This window comes from Osmerus eperlanus, chromosome 6 (genome assembly GCF_963692335.1).
Source record: "Osmerus eperlanus chromosome 6, fOsmEpe2.1, whole genome shotgun sequence".
Taxonomy (NCBI): domain Eukaryota; kingdom Metazoa; phylum Chordata; class Actinopteri; order Osmeriformes; family Osmeridae; genus Osmerus; species Osmerus eperlanus.
The window spans coordinates 12,535,843-12,552,721 of record NC_085023.1 but is presented as its reverse complement, the minus strand read 5'-3'; the positions used below and the strand labels follow the sequence as shown (position 1 = coordinate 12,552,721).

Here is a 16,879-nt window from a genome sequence, read left to right as displayed (position 1 = left end):
GGGAAGTGTAGTGAAGAAAATGGATTGATAAAGTCCTTATGAGGTGCATATAAGATGAATGAACACTTTGCCAAACATGTATTCATTCATTCCACTGCATTTCACTGTTGAAAAAGAAAATATAGACAGGAAATGTCTGAGCATGTCTGAATTTATGTTATTATTCAGAGTTTAAGAGCACAAAACATTACGAGGGACATTTGAATAAGTCTGTGTGAAAGACTGTGAGGGGTTAACATTTCTTTGGAAGAAAAGCGTCCTTCTCTGTATTCCTGAGTAGTTTTAGATGGCACTCTTTTGTTCCAGTGTATCTCCTCAGAGCAGTTATTGCCACAGGTGTAATTTAAGCTGCTCCTTTGTATCTTTGAAACAGGCTATGTGCCATTGTCAGTCAGTCAGTCTGTGTACGCCTTGACTATAGCATGAGGGTGGAAGTGAACAGTACCATAAAGGCTTTGAAAATAGATTATGATTTTTTGTTTTGTTGCTTCTGTTGCTGCTGAACAACAATATATGTTATTTGTAGGAGTGGCAAGAGCTTTTTTGGGGAGGGCAAATCTTCAGTGTTTGGAAACATGGGAGGCCTAGCTTTGGAAGGCAGTGGTGCTCTTTGTTTAACCTCATCTTAACTGTGTTGTGTGATAGAGAATTACAGTGGCTTACCCCTGCTGGGAGTTGTAATGATTATGCTGCGTACGGTTGTTGAACAGTCACTACAGAAGGACTAGCCCGGTGTGTGATGCAGGCTTTACCTATTGGAAATATTTCACTCTCTCTCTCTGTCTGTCTCTCTCTTTCTATATCTGTCACTCACTATTTTTATTTCTCTTTCTCTGGCTTTTGTTTCTTGTCCTCTCCCTCACTGTGCTCACAAAGGCAGCAGCCAAGCATGTCTCAGGCTAAATCTGTTGGTATAGTACAATACAAATTGTGCCCTCATTCATTTTTAACAGGATTCAGCCTATTTAGTTACTGTTAAAATAAAGAGGTGTGCTACGGTAAGAGATGGTAAAGAAGAAGTATTCTTTCAACTTTAGTTACAGAAGGATTTCTTAGTACTGTAACAATATATAGAAATAAAAAAGCTTATATGAATAGCTTCCATATTTCATTGTGATCTGGAGTGAAGTAAATGTACATGGCTGTGCTTCTTTGTAGCACCATTGAGTGAACCTGTTGATTAGGTTAGATTAGGAGGCCCCCTACCTCTGTGAAGACAAAGGAGTTGTCAATAGAGGGTTAAACAGGTCGGAGAACATATGGCATGTCTTGCCGAACACAAACCTCATTAATCCAAATTATTATCTCAGTTGTCAAGATTGGTCATGATTAGAACCTCTTCTATTACCAGTGTGTGTGCCATTCTCTTACAATGTTGAGTGTAATTGGAAGGAAAGTTTGTTTTCACAATATTGGATGTAACTATCAGAACTCCATTGTGAGACATAAGATGATTTGACAAGAAAAAATCCCAGGATCAAAATTCCTAGTGAAATCCCCATGCAAGACTACCCAGCTTAGCAATTAATTTTCCCTCACTAATAGATGAAAACGACTCTCTACAAAGTCTGGTCCAAGAATAGCTGTCTTGGCTGTATGGGACATGGAAGAACAATAATTGCAAACACAAAATGAATTCATGTTCATGCAGAATACATTAACATTAATGTATGCAATCGTTTTTCATTGACCAAGGCCTATTCCCTCAACATTAACTTAAGTTGTTGAAGTCAATGTTAAAAGCTGTGTCGGTAGGTGCCAAGGAACATTAGATTGAAAAGAACATTTCTGAAGAGAAGCTAAAATATTAGACATTAATAGCAACAAGATTATTACATGGTTCTCTGTCTCTGTTGAATGAACAGGTATTGTGTGAATGCCAAGAGTGCCTTTACCTGTCAAGTAAAGGAATTATGATAGAAATGTGTAACAGATGTCGGTATCTAGTCAATTCTTTTGAGACAACAGTTACAGTACCATTTTACTGTCTTTGAAATAGCTTGAAATTTTGCCCCCGTTTATTTGCTCCAATTGAACCGATTTGGATTTGATTTGATTTCCTGGAAGCTGTTTGTAAGACACATTGATTTCTATCCAGGCATTAAATGTGTTTAGAGGAGACCTCCGGTTTCCTGCTTTGATTGATGGAAGCATAATGAAATGTCCGCTATCAGTCAAGCCCACTGTACAACACACAATCAGACTGCAGGGGAAAGGCTGTGGTTTTGGACACTGTGTTCTCTACAATCATGTTGCGTCTGATGTTGACGTGATCAGGATGTTTATGATATAACTATTGGTCTGTACTTTCTTCTTTTTTATGAAATTCCAGTCATTGTTATGTTAGTTTTCTTATTGTGACTCATGACAAAGTTCACAATAGATGTGTGTATGTCCAACGATTAAAGAGTCACTCTAGATGCAGAACAGGCAGTAAACGATTAGGACTTCTAATGTGTCTTGCTAACAGGGATGCGGAACAGTACAAAAAGAGACTAGTCCTGAAGGGATGTGCGTGAAACTTGTATGAATTCGTCCACTCTTCAGAGATGGCACAAATAAAGAAAAATAATATATCAGTTTGTTTATTTGAAAGGGACCAATGAAAAACAACAACAGACAGTAAATGTGTTTGCAGAGTTTTGACTAAATCTACAGTAAAAAGTACTTTTTAGTAGTCACCCAAAGGGATCCATGGCCCTGGGGAAGGGCTACTGTTCTTGGGTTGAATAATGACCCTTTCAGAAATTATGTAACCTCCTTTTTTGATAGAGTGGAAGAGACTAAGTCTGCACCTGCTCCGTGGGGTGCAGCCGATAAGTGTAGCTGCTTTGCTTTTGCCATCTGATCCAAGGATGTACTGCTGTGCCAGGAGTGATCCAGGCATGGGCCGTACCCATTTAGCTTTAAAAGCGACAACTCAGCACTTCCTTTCACGCTAATATTCCTTAAACAGTTCCTGCTTTGATCATTGTAGTCTTCTGTGTTATCTTTACATGATACATCTTTACGTTTGTATCCATTTGACTCCAGTATCAAATCAGCAAATTTGGGATGTGGGGGCGGGGGGGTTGTTTTGAATAACCCCTAGGTCTGTGATAATTAAGTGAAATAAGATCCATATCTCAGGGAGACAATAAAAACATACATTTTTTTTAATTAAAACATGGCTATGTACAGCTTGTGAATACATCACATGATAGCTAGGCCTGTGTCTTGTAGCTTACAATAAATGCTTCAGGGAGAAGAGCATAACATAACAAAAAATATTTTCTACTTTATTTTAGTGGGTCTCTCCATTAACACGTTGATACACATATACATACACATTAACAGTATGCCTTCTGAATTCTTGACAATCTGTGGTGTTACATTTGCAATGGCAGACTTCTTCAGATATAGAAATTCAAGACAGCCCTTTTCTGTAGAACGGCCATTGTTGAGCAGCGAGAGGCCACTGTGCTGTATGCACAATCTGTTTCCCAGGCTTGGGGCTCAGCAACACAGCTTGAGAAGCACAGGTCTCCTTCAGTCGCTCCCTTTTTAGCCCCCTTTTTTACCTTTCTCAAACAATCGCTCCTTTCCCACTCCAAACAGCCTCCCCCTCCCAAAACAATCTGTGAATAAAGTTAGTGCAACATGCGGCCCTTAAACCCACCCCAAGACTGCTGCCTGGCGGCCATACTCTCAGAATTGTTTGTTAATAGTCCAATTAGATAATTGCCATCTTTCACTCCTTTTCCTCTCTGTTTCCCATAAAGGAATGAATGGTGCTTAGGGAGGGGGGCAGTCTGAAGAGGGCTTCTGGGCCAGCAAGGTGACGAGAAGGGCCGGAGAATGCTCCTTGCACAAGGCCATTGGTTTGAATTGAATCATTGTAGCCTAATCAATGGTCTTATTGGATTACTGGCCAAGGTGGGGGGCCATTCCAAGGTTGTGTGTGCAAAAGAGAGAGAGAGAACGACAGAGTGAAGGGACTAATTGACTGGTTTTGTCCCTCTTTTTGTGTTTCTCAGATCTGGAGGTAAAAATTATGAGTGCTGCAGACTCTCTGCTGTGTATATATTCATTGTGTGGACGCACCACTAATGACCGGGACCTGTTTGGGTTGCTCGCCATATACGTTGCTTGCTGTGAAGAGTGATGTGGGACAACACTGGAAACTTTAACACAGTTCCCATATACCAGAGACAAGGTGTCAATTGAGCATCAGTGCTGTTCCAATTTCGAAACGGGATGGATTTTTTTTTTGCATCCTCTGTCTCTCCGCCTCTCCAGTATTCTCTCTCTCTATAGCTTTCTCTCTCCCGCTCTCTCTCTCTCTCTCTCTCTTTCCCACTTGCCTATGATAGCACAGTAGCGGCGAAAGCTGTATGTTGCAGAGAGCTGGTGATTGGTGAACGAGCCAAACGTAAACGTGATTAAAGTTAGCCGTCGTGGCCGGAGGAGACCAGGTCCCGCGTGAAAAGTCAGGAGAAAATGGCTGGCCATGTTTTTTAGATGGAAGAATGAAGTATTTTGGAACTTTTTTCTGGTCTGGAAGTGTCGAATCCCTGTGATTGTGTGTGTGAGTTCGAGGAGGCTTTTTTTGCAAGGCAAGACCAATCATTTGTCTTGATTCCCTGGGCTGAGAGCTGGCTGACAGAGGGGGACGGAGCGAGTGAACCCCTCCATTAAGACCTGATCTATTTCCCCAAACAATTTAGTGTATTCATGAGGTTACGCAAATGTGGAGGCAGCAAAATTACCGTAATCAATTGAAACGGCGAGCATGCGTCTGTCCATGGCTCTGATTATTTGGAGATCATCTATCAGGCTGATGTGTATGTAACTAGGCGAAGGGGCATTAAATCGCTGTTGAGTTTCACCGTCAAGTCCATGATCATTGGGCAAGTGAGTTTGGACAACCATAATAGGGCACCATAGTCCGGCGAGGCAAGTGTTCTCTCAACATTAGGTAGCCGACTCAGCCATCTGAAAGGTGCCGTTTTGAAACAAAACACCACAGTTCAGACAACTCAACGCTCAATCCTCTCAGTAATCGTATTTTTACACCTGACAAAGAAAAAAAGAAGGTGAAGAAGAAAAGAAGTCCCAAAGGATAAGTGAGTATGGAGGTCAGATACAATCAAGATACGGATGCAGGGATGGTGCTGAAAAACGGACTAAAGGAGGGAAAAGATGGTAAGGAGTCCCAGGGAAGCCTGTCCAAAACGTTTCTCAAGGAGCAGCAAGAGTCTTTCTCCCCGTCTGGGCCAGTGGAAAACTGTGAGAAGAACCGGGGTAGCTCAGGAGACCCAGACTACTGTCGGAGGATACTGGTTCGAGGTAAGGGGATTTCTAACATAAACTGTGTTTTCCGATATGCTCATTCATTGATTAAGATCTTACTGTATTACAGACGTTTATGTTATATGTCTGTATGAAGTGTGATGTCGGATGAGTAAGCACAGAAATTATTTTCTTCACCATGTACTGTACAATAAAATAGTATAATGCATTCAAGATCATTTGTTGAAATGACCAATGGGCAAATCTTGCCAAATCCCCGTTAGAACTTAGATTTTTTTAATTTAAGGTGAGGTTTGTGTCTTTTTCATAATCAGAACCGGTCAGGAAAATTAAGCAGTATTGCTTGTCTATGTGCTTTCATCTCGCTTCCAGCTTCCGGGGCATTCTTGGGTGAGGGTGCAACTTCAATTTAAAAAAACATAACACTTATCCTTATGCATGGTTGTGTAATTCATTATCTTAGTATGTTCGACTTTATTTGTATAAAAATCATTCTGAATGAGCTGAATGACAGAGATTTAGCACTATTTACTTTTAATACATTCTTAATCAGGATTTAGTCTTTATTCAGCTCTGTCAAAGCATTTTTATGTTTAATGTTGCTTGCAATTGAAGTTATACAATGTCTCATTTCAATTTACTGTAATTTGTTGAAATGTAACATGGTTTAGAATACGTTTTGTTTTTCTGAACATTTGATTTTCTATAAGAAAAGAAATGGTTTAGGAATATAAAATTCTAGTTTTACGGATAATTTGATCATTATCATGTAGGTTTTTACATAGATTTACTCTAATTTACTCAATTCAGACTGTAATATACAAACCAGAATATCAAAGGATGTGTAGTAGCCTATAGTGTTTCCAAATATGTTGCAAGGTTGGTTCTGTGCAAATATAAATAAATATTTTTGACCCTAAGAAGAAATAGCAAATGTGAAGTAATAAAATGTGTATAGTTATAAAATGAGATTGTCTGAATCAAGTCTACAATTTAGACAACAAATCATCTGCAGGGGAAGGCAATGGGAAAAATAAGACAACTTTATTTATTTTATTTTCAGATTGTCAAACATGAGAATTGTATGAAAGTATGGACGTATTTGTGATAATTGCATGTAAGTAATTACAGTACCAGTTGAGCACTGATATCAAGCATTGAGTTGAGCTGTTTTTATGTTCATGAACAGCTCAGCGCAGATTTAAATCAACTGCAAAATATATTTGTTATGGCCATTTGTCTTCCCTCAGCAAACAATATTAATTACACAAGGAATTAATCTTTGTCAGTATTTTGGTTAGTTGGTTAAAGACAGGCTAGTGTTTTTATGCTTTGCTACTTTTGTTTGCTTTGTTCATGAACAACACAGTGCAGATTTAAAACAATTGTAAAATACATTTCTTATTGGCCATTTGTTTTACCTTAGCAAACAATACTAATTACAATTGAATTCATTCTTATGTCCGTTGTTTTGGTTAGTTGGTTAAATTCAGATGAGTGTTTTTATGCTTTATTGATAAAGCATGATGACTTACAATAGCAATAAAAGCAAATGAGTGAACAAGAGATTAAATGTCTTTTTACACATATATTTATTTTATATTGTGGCATACTCATTTAGCAGTTCAAACTGCTTAATTTTGAAGAATTTTGTAATTGATTGTTATCAGATCAACCATATCCACAGTATAGAACATTTTTCATTACACAGAATAATGTATATGGTAACACAATTTAATAAATATTATTATTGTAGATGTTTGTAAAATATTTGTGATTTGAAATCTTATGTTTTGTATATTTGCACAGATTTGATGCCCATAAAGCCTTTAATTGTATAAAAATGGGAAATAAGTTTCTTTAAGAACAATGCAATTAACTTAATGGAATAAATTTAATAGTTGCACAACTAATACAGATTTCCCTCTTGCAGAAAAGCGGTTGTAATTAATGGGTTTACACATTTTATACTAAACTTTACATATTGTAGAAAACTCTTATGGTATTCCTTAAGACACCATTTTTTCATTTGTAGAAAACTTAGTCTGGAACATAAACAATTATGTTGAATGTGTATTTTATTGTGATAAGATGCATAGTAGCAAGATGAAATCCCTAAATGTTGCCTTCTAACAAGATAATGTCTTGTCCTTTGTGGTAGATGCCAAAGGCTCCATCCGAGAGATCATTCTGCCAAAGGGCCTGGATTTGGACCGGCCAAAACGAACTCGGACCTCCTTTACAGCTGAGCAACTGTACCGGTTGGAGATGGAGTTCCAGAGGTGCCAGTATGTGGTCGGGAGGGAGCGAACAGAACTGGCCCGCCAGCTCAATTTGTCTGAAACTCAGGTATGCTGGTTGTGTTACTCGATGCACAAGGAATCTTCCAAAATACCATTTCATGCAGAAATGTATGGATGAGACAAAAAGTATGCTATATTTATGATATTTGTTTCATAAACATGCTACGTATATAAAACGTTGAAGGTGGTGTGGGATTATTTTTGACTGAAAAAAATGCTTACCTGAACACACCGTAACAATGTATTCACATTATATACAGTATTACGTTGTATATAATTACATTATATTTGCACTTGATTTGACATTTTTGGGCAAGGCTTAATTTTATATTCATGTGATTTCAAATAGAAAAACAATGAAACAGCAGAGAATACAACAATTCTGTGCATTGTGTTTCAATTAAGTTTCGATATGGACTGCAAATTCACGTTTGCATTTTAGCATTTTTCTATTGAAATTGATAGCTCAATGTATTCCATAATAATGAAAACTTGTGTAAGCAAATGTCCTTACTGAAAAAGGCAGTTTCTAGTTCACAGCCTTGTATTAAGGAGAGAAAAGCTTTTCTACCTCATGCTTAGCTTCGGGGTCAGTGAAAGGTCATGCTGCGCCCACTGAGTGAACTGTATTTGCACTCGTCTGCTTGCTCTCAACCAGACATACCAAACTTAGTCACCCTTCAATGTATAATTCTCACTTCAGGGAAATCCAGTTCAAAGTTCAGGACAGCATGTTTGCAGCAAGATATTACTTGTTTATTTTCTCTTGCAAGCTGACTACTGGAACAGTTTGCCTTGTGTATATGTTGATAGTATACGTCATGAATGTTTCAGTAAGATTAAACAAGCGTGACATTGGACAGTGGTCAGTGTTAGTTTCTTTGGGCATAGTACTAGAAAGTCTTCAATTTCATACATTTCTGACTCGCAAACAATTTGACAAAAGTCCGAGGCACATTGAATAAGCCTCAAGTTCAATATTTGTGCATTTTTAAGAGTAGAATAATGAGCTCACATAGACGTTAGTTTAATCCTGTAGGACAATGGGGCTTGGATATAAAAAATACTTCTAATGCAATATTGAATGTTGCACACAGCCATGCTCCTTGATTACATTCAATTTTCAAATGTCTCCTTCATGTCTTGATGAAGTGGCCTCTAATGACAGCATCGTGAAATTAACATTTTGTTCCGTGGTACTCATGGGGTGTTACATTAAGAAATGACAGCCATTTGCTGAAGGGTGCACACCTAATCATCTTTGTTTAACGTTTTGTCTTCAAAGCACATCTTTTCACATAAAATAACGCAGTTCATGTTAAATGTTTGAGCAATTTTCAAAATTCTATGGTACACATGAAGACTTTACGTTTGCAAATACATCTGCTCACTCTACATTAAATGCAAGATAACTTCAAAAAATAAATATCACAGAGATTTCCGTTTCCGTTCAGTAACCTAGCCTGTATACATCTAATATGAACTGTTGAATATGATAATATTATTGGTACTATATCCAAAACAACATGGATGAAAATTCTATATTCAAATGTGATTGAAGTAGTTAGATTGTTGAGGGACAGTCTGACTACTGATTAGGACACATCCACCCTAATCATTGGTCGTCTGAAGCAATCAGGTATGATTGCCCCAGAGTTGACGTGGATGGGAAAAATAAATAAAATAAACAGCACAAATAGAAAGTCCAATTACCACTTCTGAATGCATGATGAAAATCGGCAAATCGAAATTTGGATCATTTAAATAGCATGTTAGGTATATGTAGACTGCAGAAAGACTATCCTGAACATGCAAAATTAAAGTGTTTACATTCTTGCCTTTAGCTGCAATTCAATCCCTGGCCTCAATGGGAACACATTCTTCTTCCTGCAGTCTGCATTGTCATTCATTGTTAAATGTGTATTTAGAGCCAGCTACTGGATGTGTCCGGTTTGGTTCTTTGCATTTCTTTGTGTAGAGGAAAACAGATTAGGGATTTCTTGGTCATGGAAAAGTGGAGAAGGTATATGTCATAATCACCACATCACCTCTGTTCTTTCTAACGTGCTAAATACTTTGTGACTGATTAATTATAATAAAGACAAGATTAGAACTCAATTCAGTTGACATAGTCAGAATAACCCACTGGATATAGTAATGTGTTCAAGGTTAAATTGTTCTCAGAGATCTGTGAACATAACTCAGGTGTCTGATGACTAGCAAGATAGATGATTTTACTAAATACCAAATAACAGACCAAATAATGTTTATATTACTACTCATACAACTTTCATCATGGGTAAATACTTCTACACCGAGAGAGATTTGATTGAATATTAACTTACGACTTGAACAACATGGGCAGCTAGACAGCATTTTTATGACTGCTGTCAAAATTCACCACCACTGATGTTTAAGTTTTTTATAAATAAATTAGGAAAGCTGTGTGTGTATGTGTATGTGTGCTCCCTGCAGACACTGAGAGACTGCAAACACTGTAGTGTAGGTTTGATAGTATTCCTGCTTCCATTGGCATGAAGGTGCTGTCATTACATCAAACTCTATTATTATCTTTGCAATTATTGTTTTGTGTACTCTTGTGGCCCGAGGGATATGATTATTTGCAACAACATGATTATACATAATGATTGCATCTACTGCAAACCACTGAAAATCCTATGGATACAGATGTATCAGAAGTTAAATAAGTACAAAATGTACTTTGTGAAGTTTATACAATGTTATTTAGAGGTTATTCATAGTTTTGGAGGATGTTTTTTGACTGTATGTGTCACTCATTCCTGGCAGGTAAAAGTTTGGTTCCAGAACCGACGCACCAAGCAGAAGAAGGACCAGGGCAAAGATTCAGAGCTGCGCTCCGTGGTGTCGGAGACAGCAGCAACATGCAGTGTACTGAGACTTCTGGAGCAGGGACGCCTCCTCACTCCACCAGGGCTGCCGGGCCTCTTGCCCCACTGCGGCAGCAGCACGCTGGGCTCAGCTCTGCGCGGGCCCTCCATGGGCATGGTTAGCAACGGCAGCAGTAGCAGCAGTAGTGGCGGCAGCTCAGGGACGGCTGGCTGCAGCCCCCCTCTGCCTGCAGTGACCAGCTCAGGGACCGTGGCAGGCCTCCAGGGCTCCCCGCCGGCCCACGGCATGTTCAGCTTTCCTATGCCCTCCCTGCTGGGCAGTGTGGCCACCCGCATCTCCTCTAACCCACTCTCCATGGCTGGATCCCTGGCCGGGAACCTACAGGAACTGTCGGCCCGCTACCTGAGCTCTTCAGCTTTTGAACCTTATTCCCGGACCAATGGCAAAGAGTCCATGGACAAGAAAGTTTTGGAATGATTTAGTTTTTCTCTCAAAATGTGGAACATTTTTAATTGTTTTGTTGTATCCCTAGCTTTTCGTCATTGTTTTTGTCTGTTCACTATTTTGCCTTCCTTTGTCTGATTTGTGTTGTAGATGTCGTCCATGTAAATCCAAGTACACATCTGAAACCTCACAGAAGGAGGAAAACAAAGGCATACTGCTCATTCTTACAAAAATATGATGATTTTTTTAAGCTTTTGCACTAGATCCAAGTTTCCTCTGTTTTGAATTGTAATGCAAAAATCTAAAATAGTCACTTGTCTTAAGATTACATGAGGACTGGGTTAATAACTTTCATTTAGAAAGATATTATCTTACATTTCAAACATAATGACAATGGACAATTATAGCAGAAATATATATATATATAAATCCACTTTCTTCAGATGATAACTTTCAAATAGTTAAAAATATGAAGCTGCTCTGAGAAAAATAATACAAAACAAAGCATTGATTGGTTAGGGATGGTGTAACATGATGGTGCCCTTTTGTGAATGTTGTGTTTCATTATTTGGTAGTCTTGGATGGACTTACGTCATAAATGTGCATTGACAAAGAGAGTTAGCAAGCATTACAGCTTGTGAACTATTGATGACAGGTGGGCTTGGGGAGCTTGAAAGTCCTTATCAAACATGATTAAATGATGGAGTAAGTGTCAAATTACTTATAACTTCACTAGCAAAGACTTGAATGACATATGACATGAGGAACACAGATCTTTAACTTGTGAACCAGAATTGACATATGCAGGTGTTTTGCAATATTAAGCTACAATAACAGTCTTTTTTAACGGTTAGTATTCGTTTTTCTGTTTTGGGCAAAAACAATCTAAAGGAAAATGTTGTCATACAGTTTGATAGTTAAATTGTTCTGTGTTAATTGTTTTCTAAATGGCTTTGTGAGGGTTTTCCCCTATATGATTTTTAACACAGTCTAAGGTTCGTGACATTCATGTCTTAAAGATGCAGTATTCCACTTTTCGTCTGTGATTTTAGTACCAGAGTGGTCATTCTGATTTTCATGTGTAGGTAAAAGATAGAGAACAGCTTGAGTCCCTTGCAGTTGAAAATGTGGAGAGGGGCAGAAAGAAAAAAAATTGAGTTTTCAACTTCAGTAAGCTGCTTGCAGAGTTGGATATACTAGAAAAGGAAATTCCAGGAATATGATGAAACCAGTAGAAGGTTTAGCAAACTTTAAGACAACATGATACCTTTTTCCTTGTATGAAATCTTTTAAGATCCGCAGCCATTGTGAATGGCTTACAAGGAAAGCATGAGATGACTGCGTGGAATTACTGTAGTATAAAGGAAAGGCAAATGAGAAATGTACCTAAAATGGTTATTTTATTGTAAATTATTCACGTCTGTAATTAATAGATGATTAGTATATCTGCAAAATAATGAATGATGAATGTAATGGAGGGGGTGATAAATCAATCAAAGCTCTTTGGTGCTGTTGTTGTGAAATATCTTGAACTTTGTGAAATGTGTGGTATGAATGTGGATATATATTATATATATGGCTGCAAACAAAGCCAAGTGTGTTTTATTCATTTTCTTTTGATACATGTTTCCATTATAATGATCCAGTTGTGATAAACTTCGCTACTGTTATACCTTCTTTGTCAATGTTCTGAAGTGCTTAATTGAATTAGTTATTTTTATTCAATCAAGGCATAATGCTTTATAGAGATGAAATGCACATTTTCTATTGTAAGACCTGTTTTGTATTATTATATTGAACATTTAAGGACTGATACTCTTAATTTGCATCAAATTCACATAAAATGCTATAGTTTGAAACAAATAGTATTATTAGAGGACACAATTTTGTCAGAATCAAATCCAAGAATGTGATCTAGAGCTGTCTTTTGACACACTCTGGAAATACACCTGTTTAAGAATCCAAGAATCATGCATAGTGCAAAAAACATTTTCCTACTGGAATAGATATAACGCACCCTAAAATATATCTTAGAACAGAGCAGAACGGTGATTTCACTTGTTTAAGTCTACAAGATCACTGTTTAAATCCATTTAAAAAAACTTTTTTTTAATCTCTGGAGACAAATATACAACATATTTTTTAATTGGTGTAGGTGGCAATGAATGGGTTTAGGAGAGACGACAAAACAAAAAAACCTGTCAGATTCACCTTTGTGAACATTTTGGTACAAGAATATGAGGTTGGTTGAAAATGTACAATTGGGAAGAGTGTTATTGAACTGTCAAAATGGACACAGAAAAAAACTTAATTTTGGGGGGCCAAGCTGTGCAGCGAAAAGGTGCTTTGCAGTTTCTATCTTCAAGAACACTTGGGGGCCTTTTCAATAGCTTTTTTTTCTAAAGACAAGGAAAAAAACACTGGCCTATGAAAGGACCCAAGTTTAACCATTCGAAACACAACACACAGACTCAAGGAGAGATTGAAAAAGCCACAGTAAAACCACAGAAATGTGTGTAAAACAAAGTGGAAGGGCATTAAACCTTTAAGGCTTAGATGCTATGCATCTATTACAGCAAAAATGCATATGGTACATCATGTGACCAAGACTTAACATTTCATTCTACAAATTGTACATGTGGCATATTGCTTGAAGGTTGATGAAGTGTTTGTGCAACTATGCAATCTATGAACCTGCAATGACTATTGTATTCAATTTCAATTCAATGGAGTCAGGTGGCTGAGCGGTTAGGGAATCGGGCTAGTAATCTGAAGGTTGCCAGTTCGATTCCTGGCCGTGCAAAATGACATTGTCTCCTTGGGCAAGGCACTTCACCCTACTTGCTTTGGGGGAATGTCCCTGTACTTACTGTAAGTCGCTCTGGATAAGAGCTTCTGTAAAATGTAATGTAAATTGCGTGTGACAAACTTTATGTTCTCTGACATGATTTGCCATACAGCAACCTTCTGGCCTGTTTCAGCTGTTTGGGCATTTCATCACATTCACAATTAACTCAAAGTCATGGGAAATAACACACATTTCTTTAATCCTTACATTAAACACGTGGCATCCAAGAGAGAATTTTCCATACGAAAAAAAACAAACGTACACGCTATGTTGAAATGAAATAATATTATGGTTATTCTGGCTTTAAAGAAGAAGCGTTTGCACCTGACTAACCACAGTGTACGTATTCAAATGTGTATTATATTATTCAATGCAGCTACTGTATATAGTTTGTTCACACGTTAAACAGTTTTCTGGCCACGTACCATAGCCTATAGATAAACACCCATTATGTTACACTCAAGTTTTACAGGGTCATATGTCCATGTCATACTCTCAAGTTCCATGCAAGTCGCAATTCCTGAGAAAGATTCTTTGAGGTTCAATACAAGGATGGTTCACTAGCATTGGAAAACGGAAGGTCTTTTGTCCATCAGCGAAAGCACTAGCTGAGCGCATAGGCCGAGAATCCTTCCTTCCCTACTGTGTCTTGGGAATCTCCCCTGAGAAAAAAACGGTCACATTTGTGCCCCCCTTTTTCTAACCCCACCTATTCTCTCCCTTCACCGAAGTCCAATTAGACAGAAGGTCGGAGAGGTTTTGTAAGTGGGGGGTTCGGGAGCGGGGTGGAGTTGTTGGGGGGGTGTCATAGCTCAAGACCACCAACACATTTTTACCATCACATGACCCTGTCTATAAGCCCAGGCCTTTGGGGTAGAAAAGAAATGAAAAGCTGCATCCTGTCTGTTATCTATGTGTTTTTATTTTGCTTGTCCTGTTTTGCTTTGTGTAAATTCACTTTATGATTAGAATGTAAACAGGCCCTAACAAAGAGCTTGCATGTTTCATACAGCTGCTGCAACCCCGGTTTCTGAAGTGCATCATATCCACAGGATTTTCAAAAAGCCTTCCAAGACTCAAATAGGCCAGACTGCTTCAGACAGCCTTGTCAGCTCACTGGATAATTCATCTAATCAAGCAATCAAAGGATTTAGAGGAGACCCGAAAATGAATTACCTCCTATGTATATGTAACTAAAAAGAGGTAGCACCTAGTGAGTTCATGGGCCACATTAGGAGAGATGCAGCCCAGGTAGCCACTACACCTTTACTAGTCTCCTTTGCTCTTTCCAGGAATATAACTCTACCTGTCAGCATCTGTCCAGTTGAAATGAGTCATATTTATTAGGCTACCTGAAGTCTCTGGTAAGGCTCGTCCCTATTGATTTCTATTACTCAGCAGTCCATGTCTTAACGACTGTCACCTGTTGTGTTATTTTCCTACATTAACTTTCATAGCGGGTTTGTGCAGTGGCTTACACGAAAGCTAAATGCGTATGCGTTTCCGAAGTTGAATTAACGGTCCATCCTGTAACATATTAATAATTTTCTTGGACGGATTAACGCCAGTCGTACGAACGGAAGCTCTCCAAGGTGCTGACATTGATTGTTGATGGCAACACTTTGAGCATGTATTTTGAAAGAAATAGCCAGAAATGTGCCATTCCCAATGCACATAACCTATTTGTGTATTAACTGTCACGTACATTTATTTAATTTGTACATAGGCCTACAACTTTTTAAAGTTTAAAATTACTCAAATGTATAGGCCTACTTAGACGGTCTAAGAATACTGTTCAGGAAGTTCTTAATGAAAACTATTTGCCTAAATGTAGCCTACTTGTTACCATTGACGTCGCGTATTGATTACTTAGGTCTCTAAACAATGATTTTTAGATACTTGAATTGCTTAATTGATTGAAAGAGGGATTAGCGTGTGTGACAAACGAATCTTTTGCAGCCTACAGAATTTCAAGTGCATAGAATTTGATTTGTAACTGGAAAGCCTCAAACTGTGAAGTTAACACGCATGAAGTAGCGCACTCAGTCCATTATAGCCAAAGGTAAGCTAAATAACGCGTTGAGAAAACATTTGTTCAAATGGCTTGCCCAACGTGGATCATATACAGCTAGTGGTTCGAGGGAAGGGGACCCAATAGCCTACTCATTCTTTACTGAAAACATTTAAATCTCGAAATTGCACTAATGGTCTTCCGCGGAATATCTTCCTTTCGGTGTCATTGTCAGAGGAGCATAAAATAAGCCTAAGGCTTTGTGTTGGACTCAAGAACTCAAACAAAATAATTTCATCAGTAGAAATTGAAGCAGCAGTTTTTAAAAGAAAATTATTCCCATGAGCACGGTGACATGATTTAATGTTGGTGCACTGACATTCAGGAGCATTTGGTTTAAAAAAAAGTAATGTTAGTTGAATTAACTGCCAGCAAATGTGCAAAGGAATCACCTTCTAGATGCAGGACTCATCAAAACACAGTCTCACTACATTAAGCTCAAATGTATTGACAGTACTGGTATACTGTTTGGGTGGGTAGTAATTGTGTGAAATCATATCCTTTTGAACTCATTGTAAAATACTCTGGAGAAAGCTGATATTTTTAAAACGAGGGCAGTGCTCCTGTAGGTGGGAGCTCTTCACTTGCATTAATTTGCTATTTTTTGCATGCAGTGTGAAATGTTTGGATAGGCTCTCCAGGGACTGCAGGAATGGGTTGTGCCATCAGCCTCACCACAGCAGCGCTTACCCACTTCAATCTGTAGTGCTTTTTTCTGCCATCAGTGAGCTGTACTGTGTGTGTGTGTGTGTGTGTGTTTTTTTGTGCCTATGTAAGAGAGGAAACAGAGAAAGAGAGTTGGAGAGATGGTTGAGTGAGAGTGGTGTGTGAATGTGATATGAGAGTAAAAAATGGTATGAGTGTGTCTGCATAGTGTGTTAATATGTGTGATAAGGTAAGAATAACGTGTGCATGTGTGTGTGTGCGAGAGAGTGAGAGAGAAAGAGATAAGGAGAGAGAGAGACTGGTTGCCGGAGAGTTGGTAGGGGGCACAAGTTCAAAACCATCTTCAAACAGTCGCGTATAACCTATTGTGCTGAACGTGCTGCG

At 38.3% G+C, this 16,879-nt stretch overlaps 1 protein-coding gene across 1 annotated transcript; it reads left to right on the top strand.

Moving 5' to 3' along the window:
- The first annotated feature begins 4,400 nt into the window (after nt 1-4,400).
- Nucleotides 4,401-12,580, top strand: vax1 (ventral anterior homeobox 1). The gene is made up of 3 exons (XM_062464612.1): nt 4,401-5,328; nt 7,454-7,641; nt 10,404-12,580. The coding sequence occupies exons 1-3, from the start codon at nt 5,112-5,114 to the stop codon at nt 10,941-10,943; spliced, it is 945 nt and encodes a 314-aa protein (XP_062320596.1). The 5' UTR covers nt 4,401-5,111; the 3' UTR covers nt 10,944-12,580.
- Nucleotides 12,581-16,879: the final 4,299 nt, after the last annotated feature.